General features: G+C 53.8%; 1 protein-coding gene across 2 annotated transcripts; it reads left to right on the forward strand.

Annotated features, from left to right (window-relative positions):
• Positions 1–1,146: 1,146 nt before the first annotated feature.
• Positions 1,147–21,543, forward strand: LMNB2 (lamin B2). Of its 2 annotated transcripts, XM_081077642.1 has the most exons (12): positions 1,147–1,452; positions 7,498–7,634; positions 10,832–10,988; positions 11,229–11,354; positions 15,746–15,916; positions 16,011–16,136; positions 16,327–16,547; positions 16,668–16,947; positions 17,018–17,125; positions 17,907–18,026; positions 18,280–18,393; positions 19,094–21,543. In XM_081077642.1, the coding sequence occupies exons 1-12, from the start codon at positions 1,174–1,176 to the stop codon at positions 19,133–19,135; spliced, it is 1,881 nt and encodes a 626-aa protein (XP_080933768.1). In that variant the 5' UTR covers positions 1,147–1,173; the 3' UTR covers positions 19,136–21,543. The 2 variants fall into 2 exon arrangements, with proteins under 2 accessions (XP_080933768.1, XP_080933767.1); XM_081077641.1 differs by lacking the exon at positions 19,094–21,543 and having other exon boundaries at positions 18,280–18,734.
• The last annotated feature ends 1,396 nt before the right edge of the window (positions 21,544–22,939 follow it).

Raw genomic sequence — 22,939 nt, forward strand, 5'->3', positions numbered from 1 at the left:
GGTTAGAGGGGATTAGTGAGTGCGTATCAGGTGTCAGGATTGGTGAGTACCTTGGTGGATTGGCTAGGGTTCCTGAGGGAGGTAGTTTTAGCCAGTTCCCCAGGTGTGATGTGTGGGGAGGGGTTCTTTGGACAGAAAGAACACCTGGCAACTTCCAGGGGTACAGGAAGGAAGTAATTCTCCAGTGGGGAAAATTTGTTCCTCTTGCCCCAGGTGACATGGGGCAATGTCTGGAGCTATTTTTGATTGTCCGGACTGGAGGCGGTTAGTGGACACGCCAGCTTCCGGAATCAGGTGAGGGGAGAGCAGGGATGTTACTCCATGTCCTCCTATAAGGAACAGGACGAACCCCCACTGCAGGGAGGGATGGGGCCCAAGCTTCCATGCTTTATCGATTGGCCTCTGGTGGGGGTTTTATATAGCATGTGCGTTTTGTGTCTGGCTTCTTTCTCCGAGCATGTTTTTAAACTGAGGTGTAATTGACATGTGATAGTTTCAGGTATGTGAGGCAGTGATTTGCTACTTGTAAATATTGTGACCTGATCACCACCGTGAGTCTAGTTAACAACCACACACAGTTACCATTTATTTTCTTGTGATGAGAACTTTTAAGATCTACTGACTTAGCAACTTTCAAATGTACAATAGAGTATTGTTAATTATAGTTGCCATGCTGTACATTGTGTCCCCAGGACTTACTTGTCTTGTAACTGGACCCCTTTCACCCATTTCTTGCCCCCCATCTGTTCTTTCTTTCTATGAGCTCATTTTTGTTGTTTTTTAAGATTCCACAAATAAGTGAAGTCACTGAGCATGTTTTTAAGGGTCCTTCACCACTTTTAATTTTAATGAGACTCCAAAGAGATAGGTAGGTGATTCAGGTGGGTAAACTGAGGCACTGGAAAGAAACCCAGTTTCATATGGTGGCCAAACTGGGATTTTGAAACCGGTGCTTTGGTTCTGGACGCCGCGCCTTCTGCTAGCTGTTTAATGAATAGTAGCTAATGACAGAGAGGGAAACTGAGCTAGAGTTCCTCCCCCACCCCACCCTCGCAGGAAACTACAACTCCCGGCGTGCCCCGCGCGCGGCGCCGGCCGGACTACAAGTCCTAGGCTGCCCCGCGGCGACAGCAGCGGGCAGCGAGCGCCATCTTGGTCGGAGTCTCGGATTGAATGAGCCCGCTGATCCGCGGCCGGTGTCCCGAGCCGCGCGGGCCCCGAGCCGTCGGTGCCGTCGCCGCCGCCGCCATGGCCACGCCGTTGCCCGGCCGCGCGGGCGGGCCCGCCACGCCGCTGTCGCCTACGCGCCTGTCGCGACTGCAGGAGAAGGAGGAGCTGCGCGAGCTCAATGACCGACTGGCGCATTACATCGACCGCGTCCGCGCGCTCGAGCTGGAGAACGACCGGCTCCTGCTCAAGATCTCCGAGAGGGAGGAGGTGACCACGCGCGAGGTGGGCGCGGGCCCCGGACTCTGGGGGGGTCCACCGACGGGACCCCAGAAAGTCTGGGGGGCCCTCAGTGAGGGGTGCACGCTGGGGCAGGCCCCGCCCACCGAGGGCGCCAGCGGGGAGCGGGTATCCCCTGAGGAGTGCCGTCGGCGGTAGAACCGTCCTTTGCAGGGTCCTCAGGAGGCCTGGGGTCCTGAGTGAGCGGTGCACGGCGGGGCAAGCCCCACGCACCAAGGGATTCGAGGAAATCGGGGGGCACTGGGAGGGGGTGTGAGTTAGGCGAGGTCCCGCCCCCAAGGGAGCCGGGGAGTCTCCGGGGTTCCGTTTGGTGGTTCGGGTGTCCCGGGAGAAAATTGGAGGCGGTTCTGTGGTCTCGGAGATTGGAGGCTCCTGCCCTCTGAGGGTCCCTAAGGAGGGGCTGTCCCTGGGAGAATCACGTGGTTTCAGTGCTCCGTGGAACTTTGCAGGTGTCCCTTGATGAGTCCTGGGGCGTTTGGGGACTGGCTTGGCGGTCGGGCAGTAGGAGACCTGTCTTCAACCCGGGCCTGGGATAGGGTGGGGTCGGAGGAGAGGGGGTCTGGTGCCTCGGGGGTCCCGAGGAAATTTGGGAGGCCCTTAATTGGCCTCGGACCCCCTTGGCTGTTGGATAGAAGCCTGGTAGGCCCTGTCCACCCCGCCTCCCCACCACCAGGAGTTGTGAGGAGAGACGCGAGGTCTTGGGGAAGGAGTCACGTGGGGCGCAGCTTCACTGCAGACTGACGGCGGAGGGGCTGGGTAAGCCCCGCCCCCTAAGGGGTGGTGAGGGCGGGGGGGGGGTCCCGGAGGACCCGGCGGGGGGGTCTGTCGGGCTCGCGGGCTGCGGCTGCCAACTCAAACCCCTCTCCTCTTTTCTCCCTTCCGCTGGCCCCGCCCAACTCAAGGGGTCCTCGGAAAAAGTGGGAAGTACTCACCACGTGGTTTCTGGTGAGCCTGGTGGGAGGTGGGTCCGGGAGCCTGCACAGCTACTCAGAGCCTCGCCTTCCCCATCGGGAGAATGGGCCAAATGATGGACTTCTGGGAGAGGAGCAGATGGGAGGGTGGTCATTTCTGAGAACCACTTGCCCTCTATGTGACTTTGGGCAAGTCACTTAACCATTTTGAGTCTCTGCGTTTTAATACGCACCTTTTGGGCTTGTCTATGGGGCCACGATGAATTAGTGTTTGTTTTGTAAAATACAAGTAACCCCCTCCGCCCCCCCTCCCCCATAACACCACACCTCTGTAACCCAATTTTGCTCTAACACAGCTCGAGAATTGGGGGAAACCCTCGTACAACACATCGTAGAACAGGGTTTCATTCTAAACACAGTTTGAGAATTAGAGAAATCCCGGAACAACGTGGAGCATAATAAGAGCCTCCCCCCGCCCCAGGCCACTGGTCGCTGGTGGGTGCCTCACAGCAGCACGCCAACCTCCTGCTGCTCCCCACCTTAGGTCAGGGCGGCCCAGCTCCAGGGAGAGCCATTGTTCACAATTTTAGCTGTAGAGGGCACAGCTCATTGGCCCATGTGGGAATCCAACCGGCGACATCCGCCTTAGGAGTTCGGCACTCCAACCACCTGAGCCACCCAGCCGGCCCAATAAGAGCTTTTAAGAGCAAAAATATATCTCATTCAAAATTAGGGAAATTCCTGAACAAAGAATGTAATAAAAGCTTAGTATTGATGACGAAGAAAACATTTAATACATATTAACATGTTACACTTTTGGTGAAAATCGCTTTAATAAAGATACTTCTCTTAATTATAAAAATATAATAGTATGGTTTTTATTTTAATTTTTGGAACCTAACCCCCTTTTTTATTCTAGTTCTTTGTTTCGTATAACACGGATTTGCATAACACGGCATTTTTTAGGAACCTAACAATTGTGTTTTACAGGGGTTATCTGTAAAGGCAATAGAATACAAGGCTGGTGTCCAGCAGAGGCACTCGTCTGGGTTCTGGGTTCTGTGGTCCCTGTTTAATAGTCAGGGGGACAGGAAACAGCTCAGAAAGAGGGGCTTGGGTGTTGGGGAAGGAAAACCATCTGGTGGTTGGGAGTGTCCTAGGTTGCTCCGGGTTGAATTCAGACTTGGGGTCCAAACTCTGCCTTTAATCTGTGTGACCTTGGGCAGGTCACTCGGCCTTTTGAAGCCTGTTTTGTCACCTGTACATGGGACTAGAATTGTCCCACACTGAGCGTTACCACCTGCCTCTGCAGTGCGAGGGTCCTCAGCATGCCGGCCCAGTTCCTGCCTGCCAGGCTGATCAGCGCGACATGTTTGAGCTGGTTTCTTGTCTTTCCCCTGGTCTCAGTTTCCCCACCTCTAAATGGGGTGAGACTTGCACTGACCTGCCATACTGCTGGGCCTGGTGAGCATGGTGGAAGTGGCAAGGGAGCAGGGTACTGGCCCCACTGGGTGGGCATGGTCACATTCAGGGGCGGGCCTAGGCAACTTGCCCCGCCCCCTACCTGTCTGGCTTTTGCCTATTTCTCTGTTACTAAGGGTTGTTGGAATGCAAGCTAACACCTGGGAGCAAAGGGCTTTGGTGGGGTAAGCCTGCTGCACTGTGACCTTCAGGGCTCCAAGGCTGTGGGGGGCTCTAGGCAATGACAGGGCTGGGAGATTCAACTAGCTTGTTCTCCAGAAGCTTCCTGCTACTTGAGGGACTGAGGTGATAATGCTTGTCTTTACTGCTGAGTGAAGGGGACCTGGAGCAGTGGGTACAGGTGGTCATCGAGGGCTATCTGGAGGGAGTGACCTGGAAATGACAGTGGGGCCCGGGCAGGAAGTCAGTGAGTGACAGGTTGAGGCCATTAGAGGTGAGCAGGCTGGCCAGGCTGGCCAGGCTGGAGGGGAGTGGGCTGTGAGTGGCTGGGATGCCTGCAGGGAGCTGGGCAGCTGGCTGCAGGAGACGTGGACATGTCACACCGGGGAGTGTGCAGGTTACCTGAACACTCCCTCCAGGTGATCCTGCCCTCCAGAGGACATCTGTGGTCGTCACAACTGGGGCTGCTCTTTAACATCCCACAGTGCCCAGGGTGGCCCCAAATGCCATTAATGTCAGGGCTGAGAAGCCACTTAAGGAACACTTTGAAGCTGCCATTTAAAATACTAGAAGCATCCCATATGTTTGTAATACAACCCGAGCAATTCAGACGCCCAAGGTAAAATGAAAGCTTCGTGTCCCTTCCCAGCAGCTGGGGCCTTTGTCGCGTCCACACGTACTCTCTCCTTCACACTTCCACACAAACCCAGCCCGTGTACTTTCCAGGCCTTTCCCATTGGCTGTCAGTTGGTACCTGTTGGCTGGGTGGGCAGTACTTGGGTGGGCAGCACTGAAGTGAGTAGTCAGCGCTGCTGTTGCTGGAGGAGCTCTGGAAGCAGGGTGGTGGGGTGGCATGCCGGCCAGATTTGTGTTTGAGGAAGCTCTTGGGCGCTGGGAGACGGGAGGGATGGAACAGCGAGGGAGGGAAGGTTCTCCAGGGAGCCTTCCCAAAGGGGTGTTAAGTTCCTCCAGGCTTCAGTTTCTTTTCCCTTACCAGCACAGGTGTCTTGTTGCTGCTTGGGGTGGGGGTGGGGGGGTGTTCCCCAAGTGGAACAAAGGAGGAGGGACTGGGCTGGGCTCTTGGAGCTTAGGGGAGGGAGCCTGTGTCTGCCCGTGGGAACCCATGTTTTGCTTTACATGCAGAGCTGTTTCTCAACGGAGTGATTTTGTCCCCGGAGGGACATAGGCAACAAGGAAAAGGCCACCTGGGGTTGTCTGTCCCCATCCCCATCCCAAGCCAACAGTACTCACACATTTGTCGGGATTCCTCAAGCTTGATGCAAGCAGTAAAAAACAAAAGGCCTAAGCTGTCCCTCTCCCGCTTGGTGCCCCAGGCTTCAGCAGTGACCACAGTGAGGGTCACAGGTGCAGAGAGCACCTGTTAGTGGTCTGAAAGAGATCCGCTGTCTGCTCGTCCTCTACACAAGAATTTTCTAAATCATCCCAGTGCCGTAGATTGGGGTCAGCAGACGTTTTCTGAAAAAAGCCAGTCATTTTCAGCTCTGTGGGCGGGACGGTCTCAGTCACAACTACTACTTGACTGGGCCTTTACAGTGGGAAAGCTGCCACGGATGGCATGTGGAGGAGCGCGTCGGCCTGTGCCGGTAAAGCTTTGTGCATATGGGCTGAAGTGGGCATTCATGTAATCGCCTGCGTCACAAAATAGCTCTTTTCTTTTCCTCAGTCATTTAAAAACTTAAAAACCATCCTGGGCTTGCAGGCTGGACAAAAACAGGCAGTGGGCTGGAGTTTCTGCCCTGGGCATGAGTTTGCAGGCCTGGTTATAGATAACTGCCTTATTAGCACACACACCGGAAACACCCCGAGAAGAACATAAGTACTTTAAACAAGACACCGAGATGGGCCAGGGTCCGGGAGAAGGGTAAGGGGGGCACTCGCCTCAGGCACGTAATCTAATGGGAGGGCCAAAATCTCAGTCATGGGGATGAACTATGATATATTTTTAAACATTTAACCAGGTTTTTAGGCCAGTTTAAGATTTACAGAAGAATGGCAAAGGTGGTACAGAGTTCCTGTGTACCCCAAGCCAGTTTCCTGTTTACATCTTTAGTTAGTATTTCTTAGGACTAACTTACCAGTATTGATACATCTTCCTTAACCAACACCCACTCTTTGTTCACCTTTCCTTAGTTTTCCCCTGAGGTCCTAGGACCCCATCCAGGATCCCACATGACAGGTGTCACGTCTTGGGCCCCTCTGGGCTGTGACAGTTTCTGACACGTTCCTCATTTTTCATGTCCTGGGCAGTCACGAGGGCAGCAGGTCAGGAGTTTGGTAGATGCCCCTCTATTGGGGTCTGATGTTTTCTGATGGTTACGCTGGGCTGATGGGATAAGTAACATTTTAATGAAATATTTTTAAAAATTAAAATGAATGCAACAAATCCACGGTGAACAAAATATCAAAAAACCTAAAGTCCAGTCTGAGAATTGCTGGTTCCCCTTGTGTCCTGTGCTCCAACCCGGCTCAGTTCTGATCTTGCCCTAGTTTCCTGTCGTGTTGGTCTGGCCCAAGATCCTCCTGTCCAGGGAAGGGAGGGCGCGGGACAAGGGTCCCCAGCAGGCATGCCATCGGGGGAGGTGCAGGAGACCTTGTCTATGTAGAACCTCCCTGGAGCTCAGGAGAGTTCTGGAAGGTAAAATGACAGGAGACAGGGCAAAGACAGGCATGTGAACCCAGGTGCAACTATCTTTATAGAGTGTAGCCAGCGGCTTTTTGTGAATTCAGAGTTTATTCCAGAAGACAGTTCCCAGAGGACAGAAATGGAGAGGGCGGCCCAAGGTGACACCTTCGTGGGAGGGCGGGCCCTTGCTGTGTGTGGGTGGGGGCTGTGGGAGGCAGCCAGGGTACAGGAGGGAGAAGCTTGCTTTGTCTGCTCCCACCTCGTGTGTCCTCTTGGAATTGCCTCCAGCAGACCTGCTCTGTCCCGTATCTTCTCAGGTCAGGGAGGGCAGTTTATTGTTCTGTGCCTCGTTTTCCCATCTGTGAAAGGGGGCCAGGAGTCCATATCTGACCTTACCTGTTTAACCAGCTGAGGGACCATCTGCCAGACTGTCTTCCACAGCGGCTGCACCAGCCACCGACGCAGGTTCCCATTTCTCCACGTCCTCGCTAACATTTGTAACCGTCCATCTTTTTGACTCTAGCTAACCCAGTGGGGTTGTCTCACTGTCCTGGTTTGTGAACACATGTGCGTGGCCCTGTGCACTTTGACGGGGAGGGTGGGGCCAAGAAGGCCAAGGGGAAATATGAGTTGTGCACCCAGCTGGTGGGTATGACCTGGCAGGAGACAAGTGACGGGGCCAGGTCGGGCGGGCAGGGGTCGACCGGGTTGGGCAGGACTGAGCTGGTTGGGAGGCCTCTGGGGTCAGTAGGCGTGTGTCCCACAACAGGCCTGCCTGGACGCACGCTGTCGGGGTTGGGGGGTTCCTTCACCTGGACCCTGCTGTCCTCCCAGGTGAGTGGCATCAAGACATTGTACGAGTCAGAGCTGGCTGATACCCGCAGACTGCTGGATGAGACTGCCCGAGAGCGCGCCCAGCTACAGATCGAAATAGGGAAACTGAGGGCTGAGGTGGAAGAGGCCAACAAAAGGTACGGGGTGCAGCTGGCATAATGTCCCAACCCCAGGGCCATGTGTGTGCAGGGCGGGAGGCTGCTGGGGGCAGTGGCTTCTCACCACCTCCTTATCCCCTCAACTCCTGTGGCGGGGACCACTCTGAGAACATGGGATGGGGTCTGAGCGGGGCCCCCACTCAGGCAGCACTGACCTTCTATCTGCCCCCAACCACCTTATTTCTCTACACCTCAAGCATAACTTGGCCTGAGGAGGGTTTTGAACCCAAGCAGCTCTCCTGAGACTGAATCTAGGGGACCTGGGAGTGCTGGGCCCACCTCCTCCTTCAGGCTGTAATGTTCAGCGTCCTCAAGGACCCGCCACCTCCTTCCTCTGCCCTGGATTTGGGAGCCACTGGTGTGCCAACCCTCATTGCTTTGTCCTCTGCCTCCTCTCAGGGTCCCCACACTGGGAAATGTTGGGGCCAGCTTCCGCACGCCCCTGCCCTAACAGGCCAAGGCATGGACAGGCGACCTTCAGGCTGGAGGCTTTTATTTGCAAAGCATGTTCTGTTGCCTGCTTATGAGAAAGGGCTCTGGAAATTTGGAGAGCAAGGTGGTGCTGGAGGTGATAGCAGAAGTAATAAAGTAATTTAAATACAGAAGTAATAAAGTAATTTAAATACAATTTAAAGTAATAAAGGGGATACCATGAATAACACACCAGTTCAGGTGTGATCCCCTTTCATCCTCACAGTGACCCCAGCAGGCCCGATTGTCATCGCCATTTACAGAGGGGGAAACTGAGGCACAGGGTTGGGGACTGGTCCCTTAGCCTGGCTGTGACCCAGGCCTGGACCCTGGTTCCTGAGGCCCTCTCGTAGTCCCAGCAGCCGACAGAGCCACCTTCACGCTTGCAGCATTTTCTTATTTTTATCCTTTTTCTTTCTTTTTTTTTTTTTGATTAATAGGCGTTTTAATTAATAAGATTTATGTGTGTGGTGCAAGCTTATGAGCAGATTTAGGTTTACAGGAAAATGACTGGAAAGTTCAGTTTCGGAAATCCGCCTGGTTAATGAGTGAGCTACATTGTTATGTGGCATGAGCCGCAATCGTAACGTGGAAGTTCAGGGTTGACCTTCTGCCCGGCTACTCCTGGAAGAAGAAGTTACGTTTTTTTCTGCTTGTCAGTCATAGATGCTCACTGTGGAGAAAGCGGGAAAGGCAAGATAGTTTAAAGAGAAAAATAAAGGTCTCTGTGAGCTGCCAGCCCCACCCCGACGGATTGCTGGCAGACATTTCTGCCAGCGTTTCTTGTCCGCCTTTTAAACTAAAGGTGGATACAGTTACATGTCGATGATGCTCTTTGACGTAGCGAGCCTCAGGCGGCTTGCTGATCCATGTCCTCTGTGACCTGATGTCCTGGCTGCTGCCATGTTCCAGCATCTGGGAGTTTGCCACCAGTGGCTCCTGTGGCTTGGTTAGGCTGGTCCCATTGTTCTGTGACCTCTTTGGGTGGCAACTGTGCCCTCAGACCAGTCATTTTCCTTGGCCTCTAAGTGAGACTCGCCTCCTTCTGGGCATGGTGGGGTCTGCAGACATTTAAAACAGGATGACAATAAAGAGTGTGGAATGCAGTGGTCCTGGAGGGAGGGGCTGTAAACATCTGGGCTAATGACTTAATTGTTAAGGGCCTTGCTCTAGAAAGAAGGCTTCCTGGACACACTGGGCCCTGGTGCACCCATTCCAGTCTCCCGCCTTGAGCAATTACAGATCTCCAGGTGCTCCTTGGCGGCCTGACTTCCTGTTTCAGGTCTGCGAGCCCCTCCAGGGCTACAAGTGGGTGGGCTGTCACCCCAAATTTGAATTTCCCGACAGGTCACATCCAGTGCTTTTCTTTTCCTGACAAATTTATCACTAAATCCCCATGATGACAGAATCGCAGGTAGCGCTGTAGAGGACCCAACAAATTAAGACAGGTGCGTAAGCCAGTGAGTGCCCCTGCATTCTGGACCATTCCATGTAGTTCTGCAGAACCTAAAATTGGATAAAGTTGTTTAGAAATTTTCCACATATCCTGATCTCTCTGCTCAGTCACCCTGGCCTTGTTGGTGGTCTCGAACCTGCCAGGCACAGCTCATCCCCTTTGCACTTCTGGACATTCTGGGCCTGGCTCATTCCCAGGGTCCCCTCCTGCAGGGCCTGTGCCACTTAAAGGTGCAGCCTCCACCTGGCACAAGCCTGGTCCCCATCTCCCGACTCATCTGTTCTGACAGCAGATTAGCAGGCAGCATATTTACTGTCATCTCTGTCTCGTGAGGGCAGGGCTGTTTCCAGATGTACCTGGCACGAGGACAGCGTTCTCCAGGCTGAGTCACTGGTCTTGAGGCCACCCCACCTCAGGCGAGCTGAGGCAGTGTCGTGTTCCCAGTGGTTTTCACCCAGGGTGACTGCCCCCGGGGGACACTGAGCGATGTCTGGGGACATTTGTGGTTGTCATGACTGGGGGTGCTCCTGATATCAGTGGGTGGGGCCAGGGGTGCTGCTGAACCTCCACAGTGCCCAAGACAACCCCCATAGAGAGCAACCAGGCCCCGGTGGTAGCAGTGCCAAGGGGGAGCCTGGCTATTGCCACAGCTGCTGGGTATGGTCCAGTCAGTTCCCTGGAGGGCGAGGTGGGTAAACTTTCAACCCCGAGAAGATTTAGAATTACATTCAGAAATGTCTAAGAACATAAAGTTCACACTATTAAGAGTTATTTGTTAAAGAATCTATTTGGCATCTTAAATGCTCGATATTAGAGATAACTGTCTGTTAGACTACCGAGACCCTCTTAACATAGCTTAAGTTTACAAAGGAGGTCAGCTTTTCAGGGACCAGGGTTTTAGTTTATAACTTTAATAAATTATACATTAACTTTTAAAAAAATCAGAGTTCTCCCCTAAATGATCCTTTCCGTGTCCAAAAATCTCAGGAAAGGACATGAGCACCCATGCCTTGAGGGTTTTTTGAGTGCTTGTATTTGTCAGTTAACAGAGTCCCGATGGTATGGGGCAGGTTTGAAGAAGGGTCACCTTTTGTGCCGATAGGCGAGGCTCCCTTACCTGAGAGCCAGGGTGGGTCAGGCTCGCGCTAAGCAAAAGGGCCCATTGCTCAGAGGCAGAAGTGAACTTGTTGGCCCTTCCTGTGTGCAAAGCTGCTTACCCCTTCTGGCTGTTGCTGCTCTTGACTTTTAGCTCCAAGAAGAGGGAGGGCGAGCTCACAGTGGCCCAGGGCCGTGTGAAGGACCTGGAGTCCCTGTTCCACCGGAGTGAGGCAGAGCTGGCTGCTGCCCTCAGTGACAAGCATAGCCTCGAGAGCGACGTGGCTGAGCTTCGGGCCCAGCTGGCCAAGGTAGGCCCTGGGCAGCCCCCAGTCTGGAGACGGGAGGCCTCAAGCTGGTGTGCATGTGCGGGTGGCTGAGGGATGTCGTGTAGGTGTGAGCAGCCTGGGGCTCAGATGCCAGCGGCCTGCAGACCCCTAACCCAGTTGACACCCACATTGGAGTTTGTGTATTTAAGGGGCTCCCCCAGGCACGAAGAGCCATGTGGTGAAGCAGAGAATCACCTCAGCTTGTTGTCCTGCATTTCCCAGGCAGAGGATGGTCACTCAGTGGCCAAAAAACAGCTGGAGAAGGAGACGCTGATGCGCGTGGACCTGGAGAATCGCTGTCAGAGCCTGCAGGAAGAGCTGGACTTCCGCAAGAGTGTCTTCGAGGAGGTGGGTCTCAGTGTGCTGCGGGCACGTGTCTGTCCCGTCTTCCCACACCACTCATGAAGAGCCTGTCTTTCTTTACCCTGTTGTACATCCTCGCCGCCTTTGTCAAAGATTAATTGACCACATAAGCACGGGCTTATCTGGGCTGTACTTGGCTCCATTGATTGTGTTTTCATGCCACCTTCACACTGCTGATGGCGGTAGCTTTGTACTACTTTCTTAGCAGGGTGCGGGATACCTCTCTTTGTCCTCAAAATTTATTTGGCTATCAGGGGTCTTTTGTGGTTCCATACAAATTTTAGGATTAGTGGTTCTGGTTCTGTGTGTGCACATGCGCCCAAGGTGGCTCACACCAGAAGAGTTAAGGAAACCAAGCCCTTGGCGATGGCCTCTCTCTCTGGTCAGCATTCTAACTAAGTCTTGTAAGTGGCCTGCAGGTGTCTCCACCCTCTTCCGTGTCACACATGGACCCCGAGCATGTTTGAACCAATTGGATGTGCAGAGAGAACTCCATATTCAAACCAAGGGAATGAATATCTATGTGGTCTTTCTTTCTTTCTTTCTTTCTTTCTTTCTTTCTTTCTTTCTCTCCTTCTTTCTTTCTCTCTCTCTCTCTCTCTCTCTCTCTCTCTCTCTTCCTTTCTTTCTCTAGGTGATAAAACCACATCTAAAAACGAGTGTGCTAAAATGGTCACTATGAATAATATGTAGAGCAGTGCTGATCTGTTACTTATATTGATTCCTTACAGGTATATGATTTACAATGTATTTTCCAATTCCCCCACTCTGTCCCCTTGGGCATCTACCAGCTTGTTCTCTGCTCCTCAGGCTCTGTTTCTCTTTTGTTTATTCAATTGTTTTGTTTTTAGATTCCACATGTGAGATTATATGGTATTTGTCTTTCTCTGTCTGACTTATTTCACTTAGCACAATACCTTCTAAGTCCATCCATGTTGTCGCAAATGGCAAGATTCCATTCATTGTTTATGGCCAAGTAATACTCCATTGTATATATACCACATTGTCTTTATCTGCTGATGGACATTTAGGTTGCTTCCATATATTGGCTATTGTAAATAATGCTGCAATGAACATAGGGCTGCATATATCTTCGGAGGAATACCCAGAAGTGGGATTGCTGGGTCATAAGGTAATTCTATTTTTAATTTTTTGAGGAACCTCCATATTTTCCACACTGGCTGCACCAATTTACATTTCCACCAACAGTGTACCAGGGTTCCCTTTTCTCTACATCCTCACCAACACTTGTTACTTATTGATAATAGCCATTCTAGCAGGTGTAAGGTGGTACCTCATTGTGGTTTTTAGTTGCATTTCCCTGAGAGCTAGTGGTGTTAAGCGTCTTTTCATGTATCTGTTGGCCATTTGGATGTCTTCCTTAGAAAAGTGTCTGCTCAGGTCCTCTGCCCAATTTTTAATTGGATTTTGTTGTTGAGTTGTGTGAGTTCTTTATGTATTTTGGATATTCGCCCCTTATCAGAAATGTCGTTTGCACATGTCTTCTCGCATTCACCTGGTTGCCTTTTGTTTTGTTGGTCGTTTCTTTGGCTGTGCAGAAGCTCCTAGTTTGACCTACTCCCGTTCGTTAATTTTTTCTTTTCTCTTGCTTTTGGAGTCAAGTTCACAAAAACCCATCTGAGATCAAGGTCTGTAAATTTAGTGCCTATGTTTTATTCTCTGTTCTATTGTTTCAAGTCTTATATTTAAGTCTTTAATCCATTTTGAGTTAATTTTTGTCTATGGCATTAGATGGCAGTCTAGTTTCACTCTTTTGCATGTGATCGTCCAGTTTTCCCAGCACCATTTATTAAAGAGACCATCCTTTCTTCATGGAATGTTTTGAGTTCCTTTGTTGAAAATTAATTGCCCATGTTGAGTGTGTTTATTGCTGGGCTCTCAGTTCTGTCCCCTTGGTCTGTGTCTGTTTTTCTGCTAGTACCATGTTTTGACTATTGTGGCTTTATAGTATAATTTGAAGTCAGGGAGTGTGGTACCCTTGGTTATTCATGGTACCCGATGGCTCGTTTCTCTGCCTGTGGATTTGAGGCAGCGAACTCCGGTTTAGATGCTGTCTAGCTCTTGGCAAATCATCAGGCTGATAAGCGGACGTCTTTCCTCTCCTTTCCAGCAGGTGGTGCTATCGCGCAAATTCGTTTTCTGACCTGCGTGGGGCGCCTCCCGGATCTGGACTGGTGGTGCTGCCTCGGTCATGGAAAGCGCCCAGTATTCCCCGGGGTGGTGGGCGTCCCCTCTGTATCCGGGTCATTCGATCTCAGGGCCCCACCCCTGTGGTGCGATGTGGCGGTCGGTGACGCTCCCGGCGCCTCCTTTTTGAAACCAGTGGCTGCCGGCACGCTGTGCTGTCCAAGGTGGTTCGCGAGTCTGCTCTTTGCCGCCCGGCCGTAAGGGCGGCCTCTAGTCCACGGCTCCCCCCACGGTGTGCGCGTCTCTGCCCGTCACCACTTAGGTCGGAATGTGGCTTGTGCCCCTGCCGACCCCGGCTGCTGTGCGAGGGCTGCAGCCCCAATCCTGCACCCGCTGCCAACGCGCCAGCACGCCGGGAGCAGGGGACTGCATCTGTGCCCCGTTTGCCCTTCCGCGGCCCGCCTCTGCTGCTCATTCCATTCAACCACCTTCACATGTCCCCATGCTGGGATCTCAAACATGTTTGTGTGCTGAGCAGGGTCCTTGGTTGAGTTACAGCTGTCAGACTTGTAACTTTAAGGGGAGAGAGGAAGGGGTCTTCTCACTCCGGGGTAAGGCTGATGTCACTTTTCTGTCTCTTACATGGACACTTATGAACTAAGTTTAGGGCCCACCTGGATAATCCAGAATGATCTCATTTTGAGACCAATAACTTAACCACATCTGCAAAGTCCCTTCTTCCAAATAAGGTCCCACTCAGGTTCTGGGGATTAGGGCACAGACATACCTTTATGGGGCCACCATTAAGCCTGTTTTACTCCCTCCCTATCAAAGGATGGGTGCGGGCCATGTGCTTCCCTCCCCTGACCTCCTAATCCTTGGGCCTCTGTCCCTGGGCTTGGCCAGGCCTGGCTGGCAGAGACCGAGGTCCCCACAAGTAGAGCTGTGGTCCTGTGCCCTCTGGGAGGGGGCCGACATGAGGGTCCTCCCACCTCGTCATCACTCAGCCCACTGTGCTGTCATGGCCCAGAATGGAACCCTGGGGCCTGACTGGTTTATGTGGTCACTGCCCTGCAGAGCTGCTGGTGGGAGGACGGCCATGCAGCCAAAGAATGGTCTGCGGCTCCAGCCAGGTTCCATGACAACCAGGGCCACCAGGGGAGCTGGGGAGGCGGCCGGGAGGGCAGCTGAGGGGGGGCCGGTCAAGGCACCCCTATATGTCAGGGGACCCGTGAAGAGGCCCGCACAGGGAAGCAGGAAGGCACCCAGGAAGAACTCCTGGAGGGGGTCCCCAGGGTGGGCTGTGACGAGCTCCTGGAGCGGGGCCATGAAGAGGAGCATGACGAGAGCCTGGCGGGCTGTGGTGAAGGTGGGTGTGCTGTCATGGCTCCCGCGGTGGCATCAGTTCCCTGTGAGAAGGACTGGATTCCTTGAGGAGCATTTCTGTTGTTCTTAGGGACCGATGACACAGTAACAGTGACTGATTTCTGAGGTAGCGTGAGTGTGAGAGTGGAGCCTTCTCCCCTAAAGTCCCCAGCTCGCCATGTGCCTGGGCAGCTGCACTCGTGGGACATGTGACGTGGGGGCCCGTCAGCTGGTTTATTCAGCTGTGTCACTGTCTCGTTCCACAGCTGTCCTCATAGCCAGGCCTCTATCTCAGGCCCTGGGCACCTGGGATGGGCCCAGTCAGGAATTCTTTTCTTACATAACAGCTTTATTGAAATATTCCCATACCTCAAAGCTTTCAAAGTGTGTGATTTACAGTGGTTTTAGTACATTCACAGAGTTGAGCAACCATCACCTCTAATTCCAGAACATTCCATCGTCCAAAATAAGCCCAGTCCCCATTAGCAGACAACCACTAACCCGCATCCTGTCTGTGGACGCGCCTGTTTGGACGTTTCCCATAAGTGGAATCACACACTGTGTGGCCTGTGTGTCTGGCTTCTCACTGAGCACTGTGTGCTCAAGGTCTGTTCACATGGTGAATGTCAGCGCCTCCCTCCTTTTCATGGCCGAGTAATATTCCAGGGTTTGGATGGGACACGTTATGTTTGTCTGTCACCTGCTGACAGACACTTGGACTGTGTTCTCTCTGGTGACTGTGAAATGTGAACACGTAACCGGGGCGACTCCCCAGAGGTTCACTGTTGGTACCCTTGCTCACACCTGGCACTTGGGTTGAGGGTACTGGTGACCAGGACGGGATTACCGCGCTCTGTCCCCAGGAGGTGCGGGAGACGCGGCGGCGGCACGAGCGGCGCCTGGTAGAGGTGGACAGCAGCCGGCAGCAGGAGTACGACTTCAAGATGGCACAGGCACTGGAGGAGCTGCGCAGCCAGCACGATGAGCAAGTGCGTCTGTACCGCCTAGAGCTGGAGCAGACCTACCAGGCCAAGGTACGGTGGCAGGAGGGCAGTGGGCGGGCAGGCAGCAGGTGGATGGCGGCCCCTCTGCCCCACACCTGGCTCCTCACTCGCCCTGTCCCCTCAGCTGGACAGCGCCAAGCTGAGTTCTGAGCAGAATGACAAGGCCGCCAGCGCTGCCCGTGAGGAGCTGAAGGAGGCGCACATGCGGGTCGAATCCCTCAGTTACCAGCTGTCTGGCCTCCAGAAGCAGGTGACGCATGGGAGTCCCCTTCCTGCCCCACGATCCTTGCAGGTCCTTTCTTCTGCCCCTGGGCAGTAGATGCAGCCTCGGAGGTCGGGAGCTGGCCATGCCCTCTACTGTCCTTTCTGTGCCCTGAGTGGGGCTGGCCCGCTGTTGAACCCCTATCTCCCCCTGACCTGGACCTCGGACCCCTCCCCAGGCAAATGCAGCCGAGGATCGGATCCGCGAGCTGGAGGAGGCTATGGCTGGGGAGCGCGACAAGTTCCGGAAGATGCTGGACGCCAAGGAGCTGGAGATGACGGAGATGCGAGACGTGATGCAGCAGCAGCTGGCGGAGTACCAGGAGCTGCTGGACGTCAAGCTGGCCCTGGACATGGAGATCAGCGCCTACCGCAAGCTGCTGGAGGGCGAGGAGGAGAGGTGGGGGGGCGGGGCTGGGGGCGGGGCCAGGAGGGGCGGGGCGGGGGCGGGGACGGACCTGGGGCAGGGCAGGAGGGGCTGTCCTGGCTCTCACTGCCAGTCACCCGATGTCCCTCTCAGGCTGAAGCTGTCCCCCAGCCCGTCGTCACGGGTCACCATCTCGAGGGCCACTTCGAGCAGCAGCGGCAGCAGTATGGCCACTGCAGGGCGCTCAGGCCGCAGCAAGCGGAGGCGGCTGGAGGCCGAGGAGCCGCCAGGCACAGGCTCCAGCAGCATCGGGTCAGGTGGCGGCGGTGGCAGCTTCCACCGGGCCCAGCAGGCCTCGGCCTCGGGCAGCGTCAGCATCGAGGAGGTCGACCTGGAGGGCAGGTTTGTGCAGCTGAAGAACAGCTCCGACAAGGTGAGGGGCCAGGCGCTGGGGCTGTGGGCTGGGTCTTCCAGAATTGTGTCAGACGGTGTCCCATTTCCAGGACCAGTCTCTGGGGAACTGGAAGGTCAAGAGGCAGGTCCTGGAAGGGGAGGAGATTGCCTACAAGTTCACACCCAAGTACGTGCTGCGTGCTGGCCAGACCGTCACGGTAGGTGGTTGCAGAAGGACTGGTGGACTGACAGGCGGTGGGATGGAGGTCACAGTGGCAGCCACACAGGCGACAGGTTGTGAGAAGCAGGACATGGCTTGGGGCTGGGTGCTGGCTGAGCTCCTGGCTCTGGGAACAGCTGCCTACTGTACACATCATCGGTGCCGGCGTTGCTCCATTGCACCCTCCCTGGAACCCTTTGGAGGCCTCGGTGACATGCCAGGTCCCACAGTGGAGGCAGTCTGGGTCCAGGCTATGTGGGCCAGCAGGCATTGGTAAGAGATGGAACAGTCATGGGTGTGGGCCCTGGAGCTGACGGGCTTCAGAGTCCGGCTTGGCCTGTTTGCCAAAATGACTGTCCTTGGCTACTGTGGATCTCAGTCTCTTCTTTCATACCCTGGTGACCATCGTCCCTGGGCAGGACCCAGTAGGGCTGGAAGGATTAAATTCCTGGGGCAGGGGCGGCTAGATGGCTCACTTGGTTAGAGCGTGAGCTCTTAACAAGGTTTCCAGTTCAATTCCCACATGGGGTGGTGGGTGCGCCCCCTGCAATTAAAGATTGAAAATGGCGACTGGACTTGGAGCTGAGCTGCGCCCTCCACAACTAGATTGAAGGACAACGACTTGGAGCTGATGGGCCCTGGAGAAACACACTGCTCCCCAATATTGCCCAATAAATTTCCTGGGGCAATGAAGGGGCATTGTGATGGAGGACCAGCTGCTGGCATACGCCACCAGGACTGCAGCCAGCATTGATGAGGAGGCCCTCCTGTGTCCCCAGGTGTGGGCAGCTGGTGCAGGGGTGGCCCCCAGCCCCCCCTCGACGCTCGTGTGGAAGAGCCAGAACAGCTGGAGCACAGGCGAGAGCTTCCGGACCGTCCTGGTCAACGCCAGTGGGGAGGTGGGTGCCTGGGGCTGGGGTGTGGGGTTCCTCTGCCACAGTCCTGAGGTCTCCTTTGTTCAGCCCACCCGACCCCACCCCACAGGCTGGTGCAGGAGCTCTGAGCTGGAACTTAGGCCGGCAGAGCCCATGAGTGTCCCTGGATGGCGCTCTGCAGCTTGGTGACACCTGCAAGAGCATGCTGACTGCCACCACTGTGGGCTGGGCCCCCCACCCCTGGGGGTTGAGTGGCCATGGCTCTTGTCTCAAACAGGAAGTGGCTGTCAGAACAGTGAAGCAGTCCTCAGTGGCGCGTGAGGCTGAGAATGGGGAGGAGGGAGAAGAAGAGGGAGCTGAGTTTGGTGAGGAGGACCTTTTCCATCAGCAGGTAGGATCCCAGGTATACACTTGGGCGTGCACATGCATGCACGCACACCCCTTAGCCTTGCTGGCTGGACCCCCAAAACCATGCTCACTTGGGTTGCTACAGCTCTGGGCAGAGCTGCCCTCGGCCTCTCCTTGGTACCACCCACCCCTTGTCCCTGTCTCCACTGGGCTCCACAACCCAGAGACGGCCGTGAGTAGTTCTCCTTGCCTCTGAGTCTTAACTTGTGTGCATCTTGGGGTAGTGGCCCAGGGAGCCAAAAGTGGGGTGTTGAAAGCTGATTGCCTCTCGAAGTGGCACCAACGTAGCCCTGGGGATCTCAGCGAATGTTCTCTGGTAGCATGATTCCTTGTCTGAGAGACTAGTAACTTAAATAATGGTTTTTGGGGAGAAGATTGAGAGCCCAGGACCACACTGTGTTAGATGTTATGAGACTTGTGGTGCATGAGACATAAAATTGTGATGTGTAGCTCAGAACAGAGTTAAGAGAGACATAGACAGGTCTGCAACGGGAACAGTTGAGGCTGTCGCCACTGGCTCTGTCATCTGGTGGAGGATTGGTCTTCCTGAGGTGGCTCAGGCGCTGGGCTGGTCCAGCCCCTCCCTGGCAAGGGGTGGGGGCCGCCAGCTGCCTGCCTAGCCAGGGGGGCACACGCCTGTCTCCCGGACCCACCTAACTGCTGCCGTCCTTTCTTCCTCCCAGGGGGACCCCAGGACCACCTCACGAGGCTGCCGTGTGATGTGAACAGAATATGCCTCATCACACATCTTTCTTTACCCAGAGCCACTGAAAACTATTTTTATATCATTGGCTTTCTTTAGTCCTTGATACATTTCTAGAGAATTTTTAAGCAAACTGTCAGAATGTGGGGGTGGGTTTCCATGGGCTCCTCTTCCCCCTTCGCCACTGTCCAGACTTTTTTTGGTGACAGTTTCCCTGTTGGTTGGATCTGAGGCCCAGGAACTGAATGGCTGATGGGTTTGGGCTTGGAGGCTTGGAGAGCCTGCCTCCGTCGCAGACCAGGCCTGAGCCGCAGGCCTGGAGGTAGGCACAGGAACTGTGCAGGGATTCAATAGCTGTTTGTGTTACTAAGCTTTTAAAAACCAAATTCAGAATCCAGGTTCCTGCCTGGCAGTGGCAGGGGCACCCCTGTGGAGTTTGGCAGCTCAGTCAACTGGAAACCAGAAGGCAGTGTCTGGGTGCTTGGAAGTTGCACGTTCCCAACTCCTGCTCTGATGGCATCAGGTGGCAGATGGGGCTTGTCAGCCTGTGTGAATCGGGGCACCATGGGGGGGCTTTTTCTCCCTTTCTGGATGCCTGACCCTTGTGCTTCTGAAGCAAGACCAACAGGACAGAAGAGAAGGAAACCTGGGGACAGGGACACTTCCCGATCAAAGATTTGTCACCAGTAAGGGGTCAAGTGTGACAAGCTCAGCAGAAAATGCCTTGGGTCTCAGAACAGTGTCCATGTGGAACAACCACTTCCTGCCCTCCTGTTGGAGATACTGGCTTCAGGGTGAAGCAGTGGACCGCCACGCCTGTGTGCAGGGTTGAGTGTCTCCTCCCGCCGGCTCATGTATATTCTTATGCCTATATATCGCTAACCTTGTTTCTGTCTGTATCGCTCATGCTGAAATAATGTTACTCAGACAGGCCACCACCAGCTCACCCCTTTAAGGTGGCTCCCCATTACACAGGCCAGCTCTGGCTGCCCAGCGACCCCCTCTGCATTAGCCTGCCATTTATACCCCCCACCTACTACACAGAAGTTATTTTTTTAATGGATATTTATTTTTTTACATTGGTCAGTACTCAGATTGCCGATCCTGCTTCAGGGGCTTGGGCCAGGGTCATGGGGATAGTCCCGGGGCGGGGGGCTGTTTCGGTGAGCTCTGAGCCCCAGACAGCAAACTCCTTCCAGAAGCACAGCTCAAGTCTTACAGATGCAGCACTGAGCCGTGGTGACATGCTGCCTTAGCGGCCGGGAGCAGCATGCCTGCCCTGTCCTGGGCACACCCTCGGGCCTGGCTTTCCTTAGGAATTGCTTATGGCCAGGAGAGTGCTGGCTGACTACCCAAGTGAGCTGTTTCGTCTCGAGTCCGCCCGCAGCCTTTGCTTTATGGGTCTTTACAGATCTGAGATCTTCCTGTGGCCTGGCTACCCTATGTTCCCAGCCATGGAAGGAGGTGGGGCATCAGAATAACTTAATGGAAAGTTCTGGTGGGCCCCAGAGGGCTTGCCTGCCTTGGCAGTGGAGCACCCTGTACCCCATGTGTGATCTTTCCCAGGAGTGCTTCCAGGGCCCCTGAGGCTGAGGGCTGTCCCCGTCCCCACCCCCCATAGCAGGAACCATGTGACACTGAGTGGCAGGACAGGGTGAGGTGCAGCCATAGAAGAGGGTCGTAGTAGACCCCAGACATGGGGCACTGACATCCTGACACTGGGAATCTGGGGGATCAGAGTTCTGTTCTGGAATTTTTGTCTGATTTGCTGGAACAGTCTGCCCAGCTGAGCTTGTGGACAGGAAGGGAGGAGGAGGGTTGGGCAACGATGGGTATTGGCAGTTTGGGGGAGGGACAGCTAGACTGGGTCGCCAGTTGGCCACTGGAGGATGGTTGGTGACACTCATGGATAATCCTTTGGAAACGGAGCAGAAACCAGTGTGACATTGCTGGCTATCGCCTGGGAAACAGTGCACGTGTACTTAAGCTTAGCCCTAAGCCACTTAGAATGAAGGGGCTTCTCTGTCCGAGCCCAGCACCCCTCCTAGAAAAGAGCTGGACTGGCCGCTGGGAAGGGGGGGGTGCCTTGACGCCCTCCCACTGAGTCTGGAGCCAGGGCTGGGTGCCTACCTAGAACACAGTAGCTTGGCTCTTAGCCAAGGTTGATGTAGAGACCCAGCAGTTCTGCCCCCGTTGGCACAGCCAAGCAGCTGATGCTCGTCCAGGCAGCACGTCACGCCGGCCCCAGCACACGTGCACGCTGGGCAGTGGCAGCTTCCAGAACTACGGCTGGACTACCTTGCAGGCGGGTGGTGGCGACTTTAAGGTGCATGCCAAATGTGTGGTCTGTTTTTTCCTCCCATTATTTGTAACACACATTTTCTGATTGGAAACTTTTTTGTACAACACTCCAATAAACATTTTGCTTTTAAGTTCTGCCTGAGTTCACTGACGCAGGGCTGCTGGAGTCCAGTTGCTAAAATGCCAATGGCTTCCCCGAATGAGCAACTGGAGGGGCTGGGGCTGCTGTCCTCACTGCTCCTGGGAGCAAGGGCAGCACATGCATATACAGAACACAGTCTGCAAGACAAGCGAGGGACTGAACAGCTGACAGCAAACGAGACAAACAGACGGCTGAGGCTGTTCGTCGGCCCCACCTCCACAGAGCGGCAGGCTCTACCAGGGGCTCTGGTAGAAGTAAGTCTGGTAGAAGTGCGTTCCCGGCCCAACAAAGGGAGCAAGCGATGTCACAGGGCACTGCAGTTCTGCAGGCGCCTGATTGGCTCCCACCCGCACTCATTCCACAGCGCATTTCTGCATCAGGCCACTTTTTCAAGCCTGGGAGAGAGCTGTTTTGTTTAATTCCTATATACAAAGTGAAAATGAAAAGGCAAAATCTCAAATGAAGGAAAAAGAAAAATCACCAGAAAAAAATCCCGAAGGAAAAGGAGGTAAGTAATTTGCCTGATAAATAATGCAAATAAATGGTCCTAAGGAGGCTCACTAAATTTTAATGGAATAGAGGGCCTTAGGGAGAACTTCAACAAAAAGTATAAGAAAGAACCAAGCAGACTTGAATACAATAACTGAAATGAAAAACATTACAAGGAACCAGCTTTTTCCACATCCAATTGGTTCAAACATGCTCGGGGTCCATGTGTGACACGGAAGAGGGTGGAGACACCTGCAGGCCACTTACAAGACTTAGTTAGAATGCTGGCCAGAGAGAGGCCATCGCGAAGGGCCTGGTTTCCTCAACTCTTCTGGTGTGAGCCACCTTGGGCGCACGTGCATGCGCACACACAGAACCAGAACCACTAATCCTAAAATTTGTATGGAACCACAAAAGACAGCCAAAAAACCACAAAAGATAGCCAAAGAAATTTTGAGGACAAAGAGAGGTATCCCGCACCCTGCTAAGAAAGTAGTACAAAGCTACCGCCATCAGCAGTGCAGTGCTGGCATGAAAACACAGATCAATGGAACCAAGTAGAGCCCAGATAAGCCCATGCTTATGTGGTCAATTAATCTTTGACAAAGGAGGCGAGGATGTACAACAGGGTAAAGAAAGACAGGCTCTTCATGAGTGGTGCTGGGAAGATGGGACAGACATGGGCAAAAGAATGAAACTACTACTTTCTTACACCATACATAAAAATAAAATGGATGAAAGACTTCAGTGTAAGGCCTGAAACCATAAAACTAGAGGTAAACAAACAGTAACCTCTTTGACATCCGTCTTAGCAATACAGTGGTACCTCGGTTTTCTAACATAATCTATTCTGGAAGACTGTTCAAGTTCTAAAACTTTCAATAACTGAGGCAT

This window comes from Rhinolophus hipposideros (assembly GCF_964194185.1).
Source record: "Rhinolophus hipposideros genome assembly, chromosome: 16".
NCBI classification, from domain to species: domain Eukaryota; kingdom Metazoa; phylum Chordata; class Mammalia; order Chiroptera; family Rhinolophidae; genus Rhinolophus; species Rhinolophus hipposideros.